Here is a 19,752-nt window from a genome sequence, read left to right as displayed (position 1 = left end):
TTCCGGATTAGGCGTTGTTGGAAAAATCAAAGTAACAAGAGAGCTTTGAGAAATACAACATTCCGAAGATGTGCTCAGAGCACGCTTTAAAGACAACGTAAGTGTGTTTGTTGGCGTGAGGGGGTGGAGATTGGCAGGAGAAGAGTCAAACCCCTCTTCTTCCAGGGTGAAACCGAGGGAATGGTCCCCAGCTCCGGCTCCAAGGGATAGAGTCCTGCACCCCCTTCCCTAGGCGGCTCCCGGTACCTCTTTCCACCCGCACGGCTGGAAAACACCCGACTTACTTTACGTTTTATTTAAAATCTCCACACTTGATCATTTATTTCGTTTTTGCAACCAAACAAGTAATAAATATTATTTAGCACTTTTTTTCTTTTTACAAAAATAAAACAGATGATACACTCTCTGCAAGGGACAGCGGTCAGAGGAGGGATGTTATGTGGCAGACGCTGTGAAACCCATGTTGCGACGCTGGTAGCGCAGCGCCAGTTTGCCAGGACGCAGGAAGCACGTGGAAAAAGTTTGTCATTTGTGTTAAACGTGGCAAAAAGAAACCAACATAGAGGGAACCCGGCTTAGATTCCGGAGGGGCCGGCAGTCACGTGAGCAAACAGCTTAGCAGCACGCACTTACCTCATTATGGATCATATATTTACACATCCAAGAAAGAAAAAAAAATTAAAAAGCCAACAGAACTCCCAGAGAACCCAAACTATATTCACAGCAACAGCCTCTGAGCTCCGTCAAACCCTCAGGTATCCGACTGGCTGCCCCCCATCGGGTAATAAATCCAGTCACGTTGTGCTTAGAGACGGAAAGAAGGGGAAGGAGGGGGAAAGAGTCTATTTTAAAATAACTAACAAAACAAAAAACAAAACAAAACAAAAACAAAAACCCGCCCCCAAAGTCGACAGTTTTAGATTATCCCAATCCACAAGTGGGTTCTATTCTGACCTTCTATAAAGCTTGCTGGCACTGTTGACAAAGGAACATAGATTTATTAGAAAACCGCAAAACCCCCCAAACCGAGAGGAGCGACAGGGAGGAGCGGCAAGAGTTCTCAGACAGCGGCGGCTTTACCCAGGTTGGACACGACCGACTGTAAGTGCTCCTGGTACCGAATGACAGCTTCCAACGAAGTCGCAGCCGCTGGCCCTGGGCCAGGGACGACCCTGGAGGCCCAGGCCTGCCGGCCTCCCCGGAGGCAGTCCCCCCACGCCTCCTCCCGCCCTCCTCCCCCCTGTAACGAAGTGCAGCCCGGGCCTCGGGAAACTCTCATTTTTCTTTCCTTTTCTTTTTTTTTTCTTTTTCTTTCTTTCTTTCTTTCTTTTTTTTTTTTTTTTGGAGAGTGGTGGGGGACGTCGAGGGAGGGATGCACTTAGCAGCGCCTTCTTATAAAACGGTGTCTCTGGGAGCAGCAGCGCCCTTTAAAGCCTGGAGAGGGCCGAACCGGGTCCCAGGGCGGACGCCCCCGCGCTCCCAGCGGCGCCGCGCCGGGGTCCTCCCCGGGCCCCCCCCCACCCCCAGGCCCCGGGCTCCGCGGGGGCGGGGCTGAGCTCCCGACTCGCTCTCCCGCGGCCTCGGGTCCCTCGGCTCGCCACGTCGCGCCGGCGCGCGGGCCGCTCACTTGGCGTCGGAGGCGAGGCGCGGCAGGCTGCCCGCGCCCATGGCCGGCACGTGGTGGTGCGGCGGCGGCACCTGGCACATGCTGCAGGGGCAGGGCATCCCGCCCCAGTGCTGGAAGCCGCCGCCGCCGCCCCCGCCGCCGCCGCCGCCGCCCAGCGGGGCCGCCGCCGCCGCCGCCGCCGCCGCCGACGGGGACTTGAGCAGGCCGTGCGGGGGCCGAATGGAGCCGACCGACGACAGCCCGGAGCCCGGCAGCGAGGCGCTGGACACGGCGGCGGCGGCGGCGGCGGCGGCCGCGGCGGCGGCGGCGGGGGGCAGGATGGGGTGGTGGACCGCCGGGTGGTGCGCGGCGTGCGCGGCGGCCGCGGGATGCGCCGTGGCGGCGGGCAGGGGCGCCGAGTGCGCCAGGCCGCCGCAGGCCGACGGGTGGAAGCCCGCGTGGTGGCCGCCGTAGATCTCGCTCACCAGCCGCTTCATCTCCTCCAGCGAGTTGGTGAGCATGAGGATGTAGTTGCGCGCCAGCAGCAGCGTGGCGATCTTGGAGAGCTTGCGCACCGACGGGCCGTGCGCGTAAGGCATGACCTCGCGCAGCCCGTCCATGGCGATGTTGAGGTCGTGCATGCGCTTGCGCTCGCGGCTGTTGATCTTGAGGCGGAGCTGCTGCAGCTCGGGCTCCGTCATCTGCTTCTTGTCCTTCTTGGTGGACGACGCGGCCGCCGACGAAGCGGACGACGAGGTGCTGGACGAGGAGGACTTGAAGCCGCCGCCGCCCAGCTTGTCCCCGGGGTGCGCGCCCGCCGCGCCCATGGCGCCGCGCAGCTCTGCGCTCAGCTCCGGCGGGCAGTCGCTCGGCGTGGACGAGGACACGGTGCCTCCCGTGAAGCCGCCGCCACCGCTGCCTTTGCTCCGGGCCGGCAGAAACAGGTCATCGGGCTCTGGCGACGACGGGCGACTGGACACCAGGCTGGCGTCCGAGTCCATGGCCCCCGGGGATAGTCGCAGCTTTGGCAGGGTCCTCCCTCCCTCCCTGGGCCCTCGGAGCTTTACGCACGCCTCCTGCGAAAGAGGAGAAGAGACAGGAGAGAGAGATCGCGATGGAGCGTGAGACAGACAGACAGAGAGACAGAGAGAGAAGCTGTTCCCGCCTGCACCGCAGCGCGAGGTCCAGGGCCGGTGGCCGGTCGCTCCGTGACCACCTCGCTGTGTCCGGCCTTCGGTCAACGGCACCCAGGTACGCACGAAATGACCCCCCTCATCCCTCCCATCACCACCTCCTCCGCTCTCATCCACAGGTTGTTTTATTCCAGGGAGCACTGGCTGCCCCTCGGTGAGGGTGGCACTCTGGAAGCTTTATGCCTGCAACTGGGAACCGGGAGGCTGAATCCCCAGGGATGGAATGGCAAGTGAGGGAGGTTTTTGGGGGGTGGGGTGGGGTGGGGGGAATAGAGAGGCTCTAAATAGAGAAATATTTATTTGGTTTCTCAAACGCATCGACCTTATCTCCATCGACACCGCGCAGCAAACACCCGCAGGCTCCCAGCGCCCGCGAGCCTAGATAACACGCGCTGCGTCCGGGGGGCCGCGGGGAGCTTTGCCAGCTGACCGAGACTTGGGCAGAAGGAGCTGTGGTCGCCCCGACTTCTCGCTTTGGGGCGAAGGGGATGCTGCGGGGAGAGCCGGGGCAGCGAAACCGCTCGGGGGAACTGGCGGGCAGGGCCGGGATCGGGGCCCTCTGTAACGAAGCTTCCCTGGGTCGCAGGCCAGTTGAGGGGCGTCTGTCCCCGGGATGTAGACTGGGGCTGCTGGGGGCGGGGACACTTACTGTGGATGCAATTAGAGGAGCTGGTTCCCGAAAGCCGCAGCGGAGAACCGGGCTCCGGGCGCCGAGGTCTCGCTGGTCTATAATAAGCATCCGCACCTTTCGGGGCTCGGTCGGTTTTTATAGCCCGGTGGCGGCGGCGGCCGCGGCGGCGGTGGCCGAGGCGGGGGCGGGGAACAATGTGCGGGTCCTGGAGGGGCCGCCGCGCCAATGAGCTGGGCCCGCCCGGGGGGCTGGGAAGCTGATGTCATCCCGGCTAATTCCGCTCAATGAAACTCGCCCGGCCCGCACACGCCTCCTCCCCGCGCACAGCCAATGGGCGCCGGCGGCCGGGAGATTCTTGGGGAGGGACTGGAGGAGGAACCCGCGGAGGGGGTGTGAGAGGCGAGGGGGAGGAGGAGGGCGGGCTCGCCGGGGAAGTACCGCGGCCAGCAGAGAATGCAGCTGAGACGGGGAGAGAGGGAGTGTTGTCAAATTGCTGTAAAAATGCGGTGACCGCAGAGTCAGGCTGGGGGCTGGGGTGGCCCGGGGGTGTCTGCAGACAGAAAACTAAGCTGACACCCAGCGCGACCCGAGCTTTGGGGATGCGCGCGAGTAACCCCGGCCCTGCAGGCAGCTGGGGCTGGAGTCTCCTGCGTTTTGCATTTCATCTCCCTCTCTGTTCTCGTGGCCTGTCCCCGTCTCAAGGGTCTCATCCACACGTGGGCATTTTGAACCCCAAATGTAAAGGACAGCCCAGGCACAAAGCCCCTACTTTCTTCCCAAGCTAAGCGCGCCTCCGGGAGCTGGCGGTTCGGCTCCTCGGCGGAGGGCTGGTAGCGCCCCCAGCTGGGGGCAGGGCCTTGCGAGGCGGAGGGGACCTACTCCTGAAGCGTGTTTTGAAAGAAATCACTACCGCTCCTAAAGTTGAGAATGGGGTAGACACAGGGACGAGGTATTTCCCCCCACGGGAGCCGCACTAACGGAAGGCAGAGTCTGGAGTCCAAAGTTAAGAGCCCTCCCGTCCCCTCATTTATTAGCTCTGGAGCCGATGACGGTATTTTCAGCATCATCCTTGTGGTCCTGACCACGCTGTGGGGTAGGAGGGAGACGCTAGTTAGTCTGGGGGGTGGGAAAAAAACCGTTTAAGGGCCAGACAGCAAGATCCAGCTACTTGCAGCGGTACTCAGACACCTTTTTACCAATCTCAGCTTGGCCACTAAACCCCGAAACTCCTGCCCATCAGGGATTTTATTTATTTATTTATTTATTTATTTATTTATTTATTTATTTATTTATTTTTAAATTTTTATTTATGATAGTCACACACAGAGAGAGAGAGAGGCAGAGACATAGGCAGAGGGAGAAGCAGGCTCCATGCACCGGGAGCCGGACATGGGATTCAATCCCGGGTCTCCAGGATCGCGCCCTGGGCCAAAGGCAGGCGCCAAACTGCTGTGCCACCCAGGGATCCCCCCCCCATCAGGGATTAAACTTGATCTTAGAGAAGCGGCTAACTGAGATAGTTTAGTGGTCCTGACACATCCAACCCATTTTACAGACGGGAAAATCAAGAGACCATGTCTATAGCAAACCTACAGAAAACACTGCTAACCCTTTACGGCACAGATGGCTGCGCTGGCAGTTCCTTAGAGTAGTGGCAGCCGGGTATCTCTAACCTCTTCCCCGAGCTGGATTCCTTACGTCCATACCTTTCGAATACAGAAGCTTGGTTCTGCAGATCCCGGATCCTAGCCCTTTATATTGCACAGACACATACACAAGCACACCCTAGCCCTCCTTCTTCTGTTTATGTGGTTGTTTGGGAAATTTTACTTTCCCTGTACTGCGTCAAAAACAAAGTAATTTTTGTTTGTCCTACTTTCAAATTGGGAAAGTACAAAATAAATACAAAAATAAGCCCACCGTATTGCTCCCAATGACCGAGTAAGACTATGAGAGAAAATCTAGTGGGTTCTCGCCTTCGCCTCTCCTCTCGTGCTTTCTGGAGCATAATTTTTCAACCGGTGTGTTTCCTGGTTGGCTCCACAGCCACCCATTAAATGTGTGCTTCAAGCATGAAGAACTGAAGTGTGGGGATATGTCGTCCAACGGTTATGGAAGATGGCCCATAACCGTGGATTTAGGAGAATCTGTCACAAGGTGGAAGGCAGGGGGCTGGAGTGGGGAGCGAGAGTAACTGGAATAGGTATTAGACAATGGTTCCTTTGGGCCTCCCCGACCACAGGCAGTGAAGACATTCGTGGGAATGTGAGCCGTGGGGCCACCAGCCCACTTGTGCGCACCCCTGTGTATCTAATAACACCGGCTGGCGCGCCCTGCGAGCGCCTGGGTTACAGACGCTGAGGTTAGTCCAGAGGGCGGCACGTGTCCTGGAGCCCTGGTTCCTTCTTTTGTTGCCTGCCACCGGCAACTGTCCTGCGTCCTTCGGTCCCTGAGAGTGTCTGGGGTTCTTTAAGCGCTCCTTGCAGAGGCTGGAGTTGGAAGCAGGGGCGAAGGTTGAGGGGCTCATTGTGGCACCTTGCGTATTTAAAGCCTGGGAAGGCAGAGTGCAGCGGGCCGGAGAGCTGGCTTCTTCGCCAGGTTCTCTCGTGAACGCCCGTATGGATACTCCCCAGGCCCCAAACCCGTGCCACTGAGCCAGGGGCAGTGGTGGCTGTTCTGGGCTGTGCAGCGGCACCTCGCGGTTCTCACTCCCCAAGCCCGGAGCTCAGCTGCCCGGCAGCTCTGGGCTGGAGACCCCTTCTCCCCCCAGCATCCTCCAACATTCTGTGGTTGTCAGAAAGTCGCTCTGGGAGGTAGGGGTGGTCTGTGTCCCCCTGGGCTAAGGGAGCCCAGGTCGCTGGACTCCTCTCTCTGGGTCTTTGAGCCCTCCTACCCCCGCTCCAGGAATAATCAAAAACTTGAGCCAGCCGCTGGCGCCTGCCCTCGTGCGTCCCAGAGGCGTCCTGGCATTTGCCCTGTTCTTGAGCCGGGCGCCTGGTGTGCACGTCCTGGGTGGGTCCTGGGCAACGCCGCAGCCCCTTCCCGTGAAACGGAGACTTGCCGAGGCTAATCAGCCGGGCTCTGGGAGTTCCTGGCTGGCCCAGGCATCCAGAAGCTGTCGGCCTCCTCCGTCAAAACGGAAGACGTGTTTTTCCCTCTCCTTTGTGTTTCCCTCCCACAAAAGGCCGGGTGCGCGTCGAGGCCGGCCTTTGCTCAGTCGCCTGGCGGCCGGGAGGAGCTTGTGCCAAATAGGCCCGGGGCGGGCTCGCGCGGGGCTCCGAGGGCTCAGACCTCCCACTGCTTCCCGGGTTCCTCCCCGGGCCATTCTTTCCCGTTCTCGCCTTTCCCTTCCCCAAGTTCCTGCACACATTCAAGCAGCCGCCCGGCCAGACTGCCAAGGAGAGCAGCGTCCTTGCTCGGGGGCGAGCCAGGGCTGACAGCAGGATGCGAGGCTGGGGGCACCGGAACGGAAAGCAAAGAAGAAAGCGTTTCAGCAATCGCTCCAGATCCGGAAACCAGAAGGCTTGCGGAGGGGCAGCGTTTGGCGCCCAAACCTGAGCGATAAGACCCCTCGGGAGAGCTCTGCAAACAAATGGCATCTGTCTTCCTTGTAAGGCTTAGCTTCCAGAGCTGTCCAGGGTCATCCCGATCTGGGACCCGGCGCTGAGCACAGGGCCTGACACGTGGAGGGTGCTTGGTAAATACTACTGAATGCACACGCGTGCAGGTGTGCCCACGGGCTGGTGTGAAACGTGACTGCTAAAATACATGTAATATTCCGTGCACACAGTAAACCATGAAATCTGTAATCTGGGCTGCCGCAATATGGGAGCCTTTAGAATGACAAGGGTAGTGGCTTCTATCCAATGGCCGGTTACGCTGTGCCAGACACTTAGTGGGTCTTGGCAGAAATTATCTCATCTAATCTCTCATGACCCTAGGTGGGTCATTTACTTCGCTTACTCCCATTTGCAGGCTGGGAAACTGCCCCTCAGGAAAGGTGTGGGCATCTGTTCAAGGTCCTGGGAGCAGAGAAGCAGGTCCAGGGAGGCAGCATGACGGTGGGCATCAGAGCCTGAGCCGTCTTGAGTTGTCTGCTTTCGGCCTTATATTCTTGTTCCTAAAATGATGGTTTCTAGAAGCTACTGTGACCTCTAAGCGTGTGTCTGTTGCAAGATTTCAGGGGGTGTGGGGAGGAGTCGAATGACATCCTCACTTGGCAGTTTCTCTAATCTGTCGATACTCAAGTTGTTTGAATGTGAGGGCCTGAGAATGGAGGGGTCCCAACCTTTCGGCAGAGGCTCACCCCGGGAGCAGAATCGGGAAGGAATCCCCAGGGGCTTGGAAGGTGGGGTGATGCGCTGGGATAGCTAACGGGAAATGACAAACAAAAAAAGCCCCTAGAGAAGCCCCAGAGCTAATAGCCCCTTCTCCGCTGTCAGCTCCTCTCTCTAAATCACCCACCTCCACTGAGCTAGCACTCAGCTGCCACCTGCCCTGAAGGATCAACGCGGCTGAAGTCCACCTGGGCCCTCAGGTTCACCAGGGAACAAAGTTGGGAGAGGACTGAGGGGTGATTGGAAATTAACTTTATAGATCTCATCTCACAGTTGTCTCACCCCAGTTGGGCAACAGCCCTTCGGGTGTTGGAGGAGGCGCATTGTTCCCGTTTTACAGATGAACATATGGAAGATTAGAAGTCAGGGTTCTTGGGATCCTGTTCCCTCTGGATTAGTCTGCATGCTGGGACAGGGGGTGGGGACAGTGTGAGAAAGGGGAGGCCCCTAGAGTCGTTCGGGGGAGATCCGGTGGGCAGGATCAAGGTGAAAAGGTTGGGGAGCACGGGTTCCAGTCCTTGGTGGGTGGCCCCTTGGGTATAGGGTGGCGGGGACAGAAGGGACCGAGAAACCGATGATCCGGTCTGGGCTGAGGTCCTGGGTATGAGGAAGCACGGGAGAGAGTCTTCAGGCCACCGTGACCACAGGGAGGCAGGAGGTGCGTTCGCTCCCCACACTGGGCCCGGCGCCCGGTGCCCCGACGACATGGGGCACAGCCGGCCGCTGCACCCGTGGAGGGCGCGGAGCGTCTCGCCTCCGAGGGCCTGTTGCAGCTGAGCCCCAAACACGGGTTGGATGACCTGGCTTGCTGCATCGGGAAAATGGGGCAATATGACCCCGCCCGGTGGGCCTCAGGATCCAGTCCCAGCCCTTTAACGGGACCCGCTGCGAGGGCGGGTCCTGACCCGATCCCAGCCGGCTTCTCCCGGTCCCCGGCTCCCTTTTTCCTTTTGCAGGAGCCGGAGCACTCGGCGGCTCTGCACCTTCCTCCACCTTCGCCCACGTGTCCCCCTGCATGAGCCCCTCGGCACCCACAGCTCTCCCCGCCCCCATCGGGGTTCACCCCGGGGCGAGGGTCTGGCTCCCTCCCCGCAGAGGGAGCGCCTCGAGGGGTCCTCACTTTGCTGGAACTTGCTTTGCATCTCCGGGCGGAGCAGGGCAAGTCCAGAGAGCTCAAAAAACCGAAGTTAGGGCCGCAAAGACAGTTACCCGAAGAGTTTGATTTGAGTTGCCACACAGCACAGAGGACCACAAAACAATAGGTCAGGGGTACAATCCCCCCCCAACCGCCTCATTAAACCGGGTTCAAAAATGCCGGGTGCAGACAGCGCCCCTCACTCCGGGCCCTAGGAGGGCGCAGACACTCCTCCCCCTCCAGGCACACAGGTCGTCTCGGAAGTGCGGGGCGGGAGATGGGCCCAGGCCTCCGCTCTTGGGGAGGGAGGGGCGCGGGGCGACAGGTGCCGCGGGGTCCCGGACCGGCAGGGCGCTCCGACGCCCGGAGCCCTGCTCCCGCTCAGCCCGAACGCGCGGCCCGCGGGGGACTCCCCAACCCGGGCTCCCGGGCCCGAGCCCCCAGCTGCGGGCGGCTCCTGGGCACGCGGGGAGCAGGGACCCTCCACCCACCGCCCCCCCCCCCCACCCCCGGGCCTGGCCCACGCCTCACACAGGCCACCGCCCTGGACCCGCATCTCGAACCTTCCTCCGGGTGAGCACCGGCAGCAGTGCCCAGGCGCAGTCCCCCTCTGGGGTTTGGAGAAAGTGGCGGAAAACAGGAGCTGGGCACGTTCTGCTTCTCTTCCTTTTTGCCTTTGCGCCGTCTTCCATGCATCTGGTAGCCTCTTCTCCCTTCTGCTTTCTCCCTCCCCTCCCGTATGTATATGTGAGTCTTTTTTTTTTTTTTTTTAAATTCTCCCTCTTTGCTGAAATGGCACATGCCAGGCCCCTGAGAGCCAAGAACTTCAGGGGGACTCCCGACCCCCTGCTGCCTCTCTCCTGCGTCCTGGGACCAGCTGCCCCAGAATTTACAGGGGCACTGGTTGGAAATCCAGAATCTTGGGTCCATCCAGACCTAGTGAGACAGAAACTCCAAGAACCAAGGCGATGTGTGGCACATTCGAGTTTGAGAAGCATTGTTCTAGGTTCTTTTGGAGGCTTATCCTTAGGTATGTGCCTCTTCTTCCCCCAAGGTCCTTGGGCCTTCCAGTCCCTGACACACACCCTTTCTGGGGCTGACAAAGCTATTTCCTGGAGCTTCCAGAACACCTCCCAGCCATTTACATTGTGCTCACTCTTATCCCCTTGGCCTCTGTTAAATAAAATTTAGTACACACTTTAAGAAATGCATGCCCATTATAAAACAAACAAAAATAACTTGGAAATAACGCAGAATGCAAAAGTCGCCAGTAGTCCAACCTTATTCCCCTGCAACAAGTCTCTATCAAAAATTTTGGTGAAGTTCTTCCAGACTTTATTAGGTTTTGTAATCAGCTGCTTTCATTTCTTAGCGCCTCTTGGGCATCTTTTCACATCAGTAGAAGATTCACCTGACCCCTTTAACAGTATAAATGTGCACCAATCCATCCCCATTAGGTTCTCCCTTCCGTTGCCTGTTCAGCTTTGAACAGCTGGTCAGAACTGGATCCCCTGAAAACATACCTGTTGTGTGTGTCCTTGTGGTAGGAGGATCACAGAGTTAGGCTCCTGCCTGGCAAGGCAAGGTAGGGACTCCCCGCCTGGCCCCCCCTGGGCTCTCTGCAGTGGCAAGTTCTTGTCTGAGGAGTCGCTCCCTCCTGGCAGGTGTGGTGAGAAGAACTGTTTCCACGGTTTGCCTATAGTTAGATGTGCAGGGAAACGGAACCCACGCTTCTGAGACTTGGATGGGTTCAAAGGACGATGTTCAGTCATCCTGAGCAGAGCATTCCTGCTCTGGCACCATGACCAGGTCAGAACTTGAGATCTGTGATTTTGGAGGATGCAGGAGGTTTTTTGTTTTTAAGATTTTATTTATTTATCCATGAGAGACACACACACGGTGGGGGGGGCGGGCAGAGACACAAGCAGAGGGAGAAGCAGGCTCCCTGCCGGGAGCTGGACACAGGACTCAATCCCATGACCCCGGGATCACAACCTGGGCGTGAAGGCAGGCGCTAAACCACCGAGCCACCCGGGCTGCCCAATGCAGGAGTTTTATAAGACACTCAGTTTCCTTATTCATTTGCAACCAGAAAGATCATCCACTTCTGGGTTGACTCTAAGGCTAGGTCTAAGCAAAGAGGCCATTCTTCGTGGACAGTATTTACAGTTTTGACTAAATGAAGAAGGTGGCAAAGGAGGTGGGGAGGGAGAAGGGGAGAGGAAGACAAAAGGAAAAAAAAAGAAACCACATTCTCTCTCTCTTTAATTCTCTCTTCTTTAAAACATATTTTGAATAGGTTCTCTGTAGCACTTGCCTAAAATAAAACTCAAATCCTATAAAGAGTATTTGATTAAAACTAAGGCTCAGTGGTCAAGGGCCTCCCTTTGGCCCAGGGCGTGATCCTGGAGTCCTAGGATAGAGTCCCACATCGGGCTCCCTGCATGGAGCCTGCTTCTCCCTCTGCCTATGTCTCTGCCTCACTCTATGTCTCTCATGAATAAATAAACTCTTTAAAAAAACCCTAAGTCTCCCTGGTACAACTGACCTCCTTCCCCCAGGTCCCCAGAGGCAACTACTGCTACAGTTTCTTATGTATTCCAGAAATACACACACACACACACACACACACACACACACAGAGGCCAACCCACCAACAGTATACATATTTATAATACACCTTCTCAAACACCCTCACCAGGGTGGTCAGAAGTGCAAGGAGCCTCTCCTAATCTAAATGAAGGCAGTTATCCCCACTCAAAAGCAAGCATCACAACATGAGAATCTGAGCACACCATCCTGATGGTATTTTTCCCATTCCCCTTGGTCATAGAGAAGCTAGGATAATCCGAACCCCAGGTGGTGAGAGATGGAGGAGCTTTCTGCACTGAGTCCGCTTCTCCAAAGTTTCCCCAAGATAGGACTTTTAGCCACTGCCCAAAACTTGCAGGTGAGTCTGTTTCTTTTTTATATTATAATTGCAAAATGAATAGTATATCTTCCTTCCTATCAGGAGGGCCATTGTACTTTAAAGAGTATATGTAAGACCATGAGATGAAGCTAATTAGTTATTGTTATTTTTCCTTATTCGTTGACCAGGTAATATTTGACATAGTTCAGAATTTCAAAAATATAACGAAAAGGTTCCCACCTCTGTCCCCCCAGCCACTCGGTTCCCTTGCTTAGCCACCACCTATCATTTCAGAGATATTCTCTGCATATCCAAGCAACTATATATATTTATTCTTTGTTTATACAAATGGTAACAGACTATACATACTGTTTCCCCGCCTTGCTTTTTTTTTCAGTTAACATCTAGCAGATTACTTCTTTTCGTTGTATTAAAAGCTCCTTCCTTAAAAAAAGACATCCTTCCGTAATATGGATGTACTATAATTTATTTAGCTATCGGCCCATTGGAAGACATTTAGATTGTTTCCAATTTTTTACTATTACAAACAATGCTGTAAAGAAATACTTTGTAAATTGTCATTTGCATATATGCTCTAAGGATAAATCCTTAGAATTAGCATTATTAAGTCACAAGCCTGTGCATTTGTAATTTTGGTAGATGCTACCTAATTGTTACCTAGGTAGTGTCCAAATCTGTGTTGCAATGTAGAAGAGCTGCTACCTGGTTGACAGTTAATTTAGATGCTCAGTTTTTATTTTCCTGAGTCCAGGGAAAATGTGATCTCTAATTTGGATGTCAGAATAGGTGACGGGCTGACCACTGTGACTCTGCAGGATAGAATAATAAAATGTTGTTTTCCCCTTTTAAAACACCAAGCTACAAATTCTAATAGATTTCAGCATCTGGTACCATTTCCAGTCCTTCTCGAGATTTACTAATGACTTTTTCCACGTACTTGGGTAGAATGGTCCAAGTGTGCAGATGCATTATATCGGCTGAGGAAGATTTATGTTTCGAGCATCACAATTCAACAGTTATTTACTGGGCTCCTTTCCTGTGCCATGAACAGTCTTGTGCCAGGGGTCCAGCAGTGAACAAAACAGACAGCACCTCTGCTCTCAAACATGTTAACAAGAATAATACTATCATGATTATTAGTATAATTTATTTTTATTCTCTTAATAGCCTTGTAAGGTGGTTGGAGTAAGGTGTACGTGATTAACCCACTGCCTCCCACCCAAGTCACATGGCAAACACTGCTGGTGGTTCTTCCAAATCTGTTCCACTTTCTATATAGAACTTCTGGTTGGATCCATGGCCACCGAGAGTAAAGGCAGCATTTGCCAGCCCCCTTTGTGACCAAGTTCGGGCCAGGAGGCTATAAACAGAAGTGGTGTTTGCAATTTCCAGAGGCATCCTCCAAGTGAGGGAGCATGTCTTTCTCATTTCATCTTGACTTCCTGCTGTCTGGAATCCTGACATGATGGTCAGGGCTGGAAGAGCCACTGGGGTCATGAGGTGGCCATGAGGCCACATATGAAAGAGCATTAGGAGAGAAGGTGCCTGGGTTCCTGATATTATGGGTGCTGGACATGCCCAGGACCCATTCCCTGGTCTCAGATGAGAGGGCAAAAACCCTCTGCTTTGTTAACTCCATCTTTTCTGACACAGCTAAACTGAATCCTAATCAAGGGTAAGGGACTTGTGAATGCTAAATGAGGTGTTTTGGGATGTCAGAAGAGGCATCTCCCCTCTGCAGGCGTCTTTGTTATATCAGTTGAGCCTGAATCCTCACTAATTTGCAGGGCTAATTCTCATCATAACAAGGCTGGAGACTTGCAGTGTTATGAGGCCACCCCCTCTGTAGAGGAGGCTCTAAGAAAGGGGGAATGAGCACCTCTGGTCTCGTGCTGTGTCATTCAGGAAGTGGTGGTGCTGATGGTCGGACCTCACTGGGCAACCTCTCTAGTGGATGGTGTGGATCCTGGTGGTCCCTTCACTCTTCCTTGTTGGGCCTTTTCATTATATGCTATTTGCCTTTGAATTTTGATGAAGCAAAGTCTCCTGTGGCAGTTAATGTTGATGCTTGCCCAGATCCCTTTCTAGGGTTTCTACACCCTTCAGGCTGGGGCGAGCTTTCACTTTCAATGACCAGCACATCCGACTCATCTTCGCAAGACTGTCCTCAGATGCCTGGAGCTGATCTGCCAAATGTGGAGAGGGCTGAGGTGTAGTCATGGTGCATGATGTAGTTTTGGAATATAGGTGGTGTGTGTGGGGGTGGGGGGGGGCGAGCCACCAATATAGGCTTGGTGGGGTGAGGTCCAGAGCCGACGGCCAAGGAAGAATTCTTATGACATCTTTGGTGCAGAATGGTGGTTTTATGAAAGCACTGGGACAGGACCCGTGGACAGGAAAAGGTGCTGTGAGTGGAGGCTGATTATATCCTTGGGAATTGGGGGTAAGGAAAAAGGAGATTTTTCAAAAGAATTTTTGTATGCTAAAGAGGACCTACAAGATATTGGAGGCCTTGCCAATTGTCGGGTTAAGGTTGGTTTTCCCTCTAGTAAAGCATTAACATTGAGACAGTTGGGAGTTTCCTTCTGGAAGTTAGGTTATTGCTAAGAATGGTCTTTTTTCTCGTGTATATCACTAAGACATTTTGTAAACTGAGAGAGACTCGTGTCTTGCCGGTGTGTAATCTCTATAAGTTGACCATTTGTTTTGCCTTCCCTCAGCTTTAGGGCAGCCAGGAGTGCCTGAGGACTGTCACCTGTATCCTGCCTGGGAGGGAGGAGGCAGGTTGCAAGGTGTCAGCTTCTGCTTCATCCTCAGCTTGCCTTCTGCTCCCTCATCGGTGCAGACTTTCCTCATTTTGTCTTGAGGTGACTCTGTGGCATAGCTTCTACCCCAAGGACCCCTTATAGGTTCAGGCCGAAGCCCACTCACTTTAGAACTTTTGCCTGAGATCTTTTCTTGGCTTTCTCCTCTGGCCTGGCTTCCCCATGCCCTTACCAGCCTCCCTGGGTCAGTGGGGGGACTGCTTTGGTTAATCACTGAGCCACAAACACCCATCTCAGTATAACCCAGCAGCCCTGACATGGGGGGAATTGCAGTTCTATCTCAAGGGGCTGTCCCTGTATAGCATCCCTCCGTGGAGATGGCTGCTCCAGGCCTTCTTATCTTGCTGCTTTGTCACGCTCTCTTCTGTTGCATTCCCTCTTTTGTGTTGATGGCAGCCCTGGCTCCATCATATCTGCATTCTCATCAGCAGGAAGGAGAGGGAAAAGTGGAGGCCTCACCACCTCCCTCAAAAGTCAGGCCCAAGTGCTGCAATTGGGACTTCTGCTCACAGCCCATTGGCCTCTCATAGTCACATGGTTACCCCTAAAGGCAAGTGAAGCTGGAAATGTTGTCTTCAGGTGAGGGGCCAGGAGGGCACCAATTACAGCCACCCAGGAGCTTTCAAACTAACCAAAATAGAAGAGAATGGATTTCGGGGACCCTAGCTGTTGTTGTCACACCTAGGAATCACCATCTTAAATGCTAGGAACTAAAATGTTTCTAATGCTACTGATGTTTAACTTACACCAAAAATTTCTTTTTACAGATTTTATTTATTTATTCATGAGAGAAACATAGAGAGAGGCTGAGACATAGGCAGAGGGAGAAGCAGGCTCCCCGCAGGGAGCCCGAAGCAAGACTCGATCCTGGGACTCCAGGATCACGCCCTGAGCTGAAGGAGACACTCAACCACTAAGCCACCCAGGCGTCCCGACGTACACCAAAATTATACCTTTAGCTGCTATGACCAATTCCAAGGCAGCTAGCTGTGAATGCCCTGAAGTACTGTTTCTGGAAAAGACCTGAGAAGTCCTCTTCATCACCTCCAGCATAGTTACTGGGGCCCTGGACACAGAGGTGGCAGCTGAGACCAACACAATGGGAGGGGTAGAGTGTAGACAGAGCTTTTGGCAGAAAGCTGATGTAAAGTGGGTGGCACAGGTTTCCTGGAAATGGGCATCCCTGGTAAGAAAAGGAATGAACTCAGGGCATGAGAAAGTCAGTGGAGGCCAACCTTGGGTTAAATAGTGCTCCCCTCCCCCATATATATTCTTGTCCAAATTGCTGGAATTTATGACTGTGGCTTTACTTGGAAAAAACATCTTTGCAGATGTAATTAAGAATCTTGCAATCATTGTGGACTAGTCAGTCAGCTCGGCCCTAAATCCCATGACAAGTGTGCATATAAAAGCAAAGCAGAGGAAGATCTGAGACAGACAGAAGAGAAGACAGAGGAGAAGGCCATGTGAAGAGGGAGACAGAGACAGGAGGGATGTGGCCACCAGCCATGGAAGACCCAAAGCCATTGGAAGCTGGATGAGGAGAGGAAGGGTCCTTCTGTAGAGCCTTCGAATGAAGCACAGTCCTCCTGACACCTTGATTTCAGACTACTGACCTCCAGAACCATGAGACAATAAACTGTCTGCTGTTTTAAGCCACCAAGTGTGTGGTAAGTTGTATGGCAGCCTCAGGAAATGCTTCCAAAGTAGACACAGATATTGGGTTGGAGGGAGGAGACCATGCTGCAGGCCGGTGAGGGTGGGAAGGTAACCAGTCTTTGCCTCTCTAGGTACGCTCTCAGCTACCTCCACCCTGGTCTCTGCTCCTCACTTCCTCTGGTTGGGCTGGGCTGGGGGTGGGGGTTGGAGAAGAACCTGAGGCATTTATCTCCCTGGCTGGCTCTCTTGGAGGTCTCCTGGGGCTGGCTCTGGTCCTACAGCGGGAGGCCACTCTGCACTACTTTCTTTCCTCTGCATCCTGGTAACCTCTCTCTCCCTTGTCCTTTTGGGCCAAAGGGTGGGGACACAACACAAATACTGCTAGCTCAGGTCTTGCACTATCTCGTGAGGTCCCCCTTACTCCCTGGCCTCATTGTTGGAATTCCCTTTCTAAGTTAACTTTCCTCAACGTATCCTTACTTGGCTGTGCTCTTTCCCATTGGGACCCCTGGCTGAAAAAGCCCACCAGGAGGCTCCATCTCCCATTCTTGTCGTGGGTGGGAGTCGGGCACAGACAGGTGGAACCTCAGGAAGTAGGAGGGTGGGTTTCCTGAGGTCCAGAATCCTGCAAGGGGGAGATCTAGGCTTCTGAAAGGGTAGGAGGGGAAGGCTTCAAACATGGGGCTCTGCAGAGGTACCTCAGCCCTACACCATGCTCTGAGGGCTTTCTCTCCATCTCAGAGGCTGGGTGCAGTCTCCACTTCCAGAGGGTCATGCCTGCTGCCCCGCTGGAGTCTAGAGGTGGTGCTTTTGTCCCCCTGGAGGTCTGGGAGCTCAGCCACAGTGACGTACCACCTGCCTGGCAAAGCCTGGGGAACTGGAATAAGGGTGGACACGGGGAGGATCACGTGCCCCCGCTTCCTCCCCAGGAAGGACAAAGCTTTTCTAAATTGCCAAATTAGGGTAAAAATCCACAAAATCCAGTATGTGTATGGAAGAACGGAAGCCCGTGTTTGGTTTCAAAAATGGGTCTCAGTGTTTCCTGACAATGTCTGAATCCTGACCCACTGCCCCATTTGGGACATTACTCTTCGCTCTCCAGTCATTCTGTTGCCTATTAACTGGAGCATGTGAGATCCAGGAAAGGGGGGTCCCAAACCAAAATCCGGATGAGCCTCCAGCTGATGTGCCAGCCTGTAGAAGGGAAAGGTAAGAGGAGAGTCCAGAGGTGAGGCCGTGGGATGGCAAATGGAGGCTCGTGACAGGAGAGGAGAGGTTTCAAGCAGGATGCAGAGAGCATCCCCAGAGCCTTCCTTGGTGAAAGGGAGACCACCACAGTTTTCTTCCAAATAATTCATTGATCATTAATGAATTGATAATTCATTAATTATTTTTTTTCTGATAGAGAAGGAATACCTGGTCCTCGTTAGAAAATTTGGAAACTCCAGGGCCTGACAGCTATAGACACCCTGGAAAAGGCAGGGTTTTAGGGTAGTGCAGGCGAGAGATGAATAAGGACCCTATTATGGGCTGAATTGTGTCCTCTCCCCTCCCAAATTCCTATATTGAAGTGCTAACTGCCAGGATCTCAGAACAGGACTGTGTGTAGACAGAGAATCTCATTAGTTTTCCAAGCTTGGGTGGCTTGGATGGGTGTTGCCACAACGCAACAAAATGGAAAGTCCATGAGGAAGAGTTGGTGTTTGGACAGGTTGAGTTGGAAGTGGGTCCCAGGGGGATGTCTAGTGGCCACCTGGGGTATGCCGTTCGGGGCCTGAGCCAGAGTGCCCAAGGGAAGCACAGTGACACATGGCATGAGTGGAAATCATCCCGCAAGTAGAGGGGCTGCCCAGGCCCAGAGCCGCTGGCGGAGGACAGACCCTGGGGAGGCCAACATTTATTTTCATCTGCGAGGAAGAGCCCATCATTTATTGTGCTGATGGTCTGTATCGCAGCTGTTCACGTTTATTAGGTTGATTCCAAAATATTGTCTGCCTCCCCTAATTTCTCTTTCAATCCATTGTTTAAAAAAATTCCCAAGATAGGCACAGAGAGACTACTCCCCAAATACTAAATTGGTCAAATTAGGGGGAAGGCTGTCTGTTTAACCTACCCCTGTGATTATTTGGTACATATGGTGCTTAGCATGCTGGCTTCCAGGCTCCACCATATGTGCAGGTAAGTGTGGAGCTGGGTGGGCAAACAATGGGCTGTAGAGCTTTTAGCGATAAACGCTCTTCCCTCTTTGTACGCCACCGGCCTCCATTCTTTAAAAATTTTCTCATTTGAAAAGATGCATATTAGCGTGCATTGAAATGTGTACAGATGGAACTGTCTCTTCTAAGAATAACGATGCTGTTCCTGTGATGATGATTACCGTATTCGTGGTTATAGCTGGCATCTATTACAGGATTGCCATACGTCAGGCACTACACGGCCTGGTCTCTGAGGTTATATGGCTTTCTAATTAGATTGGTGGTTCCTAAACTACGGAGAATTCAAAATTCAACTTTGTTTTGTTGAAAAGTGCAGGCTCTGGCTTCAGGCTGCCTGGGTTAGAATTCTGATTTCCTCACTTAGTAAGCTGAGGCCATCCTGGGCAAAGCTACTTAGCCTTTGTGTCTCAGTTTCTTTATCTGTAGTAGATCTTCCTCACAAGGTTACTGGGAGGGATAATTTAATAATATATGGAAAGCGCTTAGAACAGAGCCTGGAGCATAGTAGAAGTTCAATAAATGTGAGCTGTAAGGACTCCCGATCTATGAGCATTCCAGGATTTTTTATAGGCCTCATGATTGTTGTTGGTAAATAAAAACAAAAATATCTTTATGATTTTTTTTGTTTTTTTTAATGATTGATTTAGTTGATTTTTTTTTTTGGATTGATTAATAGGGAGAGAGAAAGAGTACGAGTAGCATGGAGCCCGACGTTGGGGCTCAATATTGTGACCCTGAGATCACAACACAGATCATGACCTGAGCTGAAATCAAGGATCAGATGCTTAACCAACTGAGCCACGCAGGCAACCCAACAAAAATAACTTTGTAATCAAGAACCAACATGATTGTCCTTGGGCCTCAGTTGTTCATCTAAACCCAAAGTTTTTGGGACATCTGGGTGGCTCAGCGGTTGAGCGTCTGCCTTTGGCTAAGGGCATGATCTGAGAGTCCTGGGATCAAGTCCTGGGATCGAGTCCTGGGATCGAGTCCCACATCAGGCTCCCTTCAAGGAGCCTGCTTCTTCTTCTGCCTACGTCTCTGCGTCTCTCTCTGTGTCTCTTGTGAATAAATAAATAAAATTTAAAAAAAATCAACCCAAAGTTTTCATATTTGTCTAATACTCTACAAAACATCTGCACCAGCTAACTCCCCTGTGCCTTTCTGTGTACATCTCTACAGCCACCATTCTGCATGAAGGCTAGGTCAATGGCCACA

At 53.3% G+C, this 19,752-nt stretch overlaps 1 protein-coding gene across 1 annotated transcript; it reads right to left on the bottom strand.

Moving 5' to 3' along the window:
* Positions 1–290: 290 nt before the first annotated feature.
* Positions 291–3,686, bottom strand: OLIG2 (oligodendrocyte transcription factor 2). The gene is made up of 2 exons (XM_072806789.1): positions 3,449–3,686; positions 291–2,682 (listed from the first exon to the last, which is right to left on the bottom strand). Exons 1-2 carry the CDS (start codon positions 3,536–3,538, stop codon positions 1,624–1,626), a joined length of 1,149 nt encoding a protein of 382 aa, XP_072662890.1. The 5' UTR covers positions 3,539–3,686; the 3' UTR covers positions 291–1,623.
* Between the last annotated feature and the right edge of the window lie 16,066 nt (positions 3,687–19,752).

This window comes from Canis lupus, chromosome 30 (assembly GCF_048164855.1).
Source record: "Canis lupus baileyi chromosome 30, mCanLup2.hap1, whole genome shotgun sequence".
NCBI lineage: Eukaryota > Metazoa > Chordata > Mammalia > Carnivora > Canidae > Canis > Canis lupus.
The sequence above is the reverse complement of the archived record's forward strand: the minus strand, read 5'-3'. Positions and strand labels throughout refer to the sequence as shown.

Bases quoted from the DNA above. Each gene is read 5' to 3' on its own strand.
- OLIG2 (XM_072806789.1), bottom strand. From the start codon at position 3,538: ATGCTTATTATAGACCAGCGAGACCTCGGCGCCCGGAGCCCGGTTCTC. The intron at 2,683-3,448 runs GTAAGTGTCCCC...CCTCTTTCGCAG, and splicing joins CTCCTCTAATTGCATCCACA to GAGGCGTGCGTAAAGCTCCG.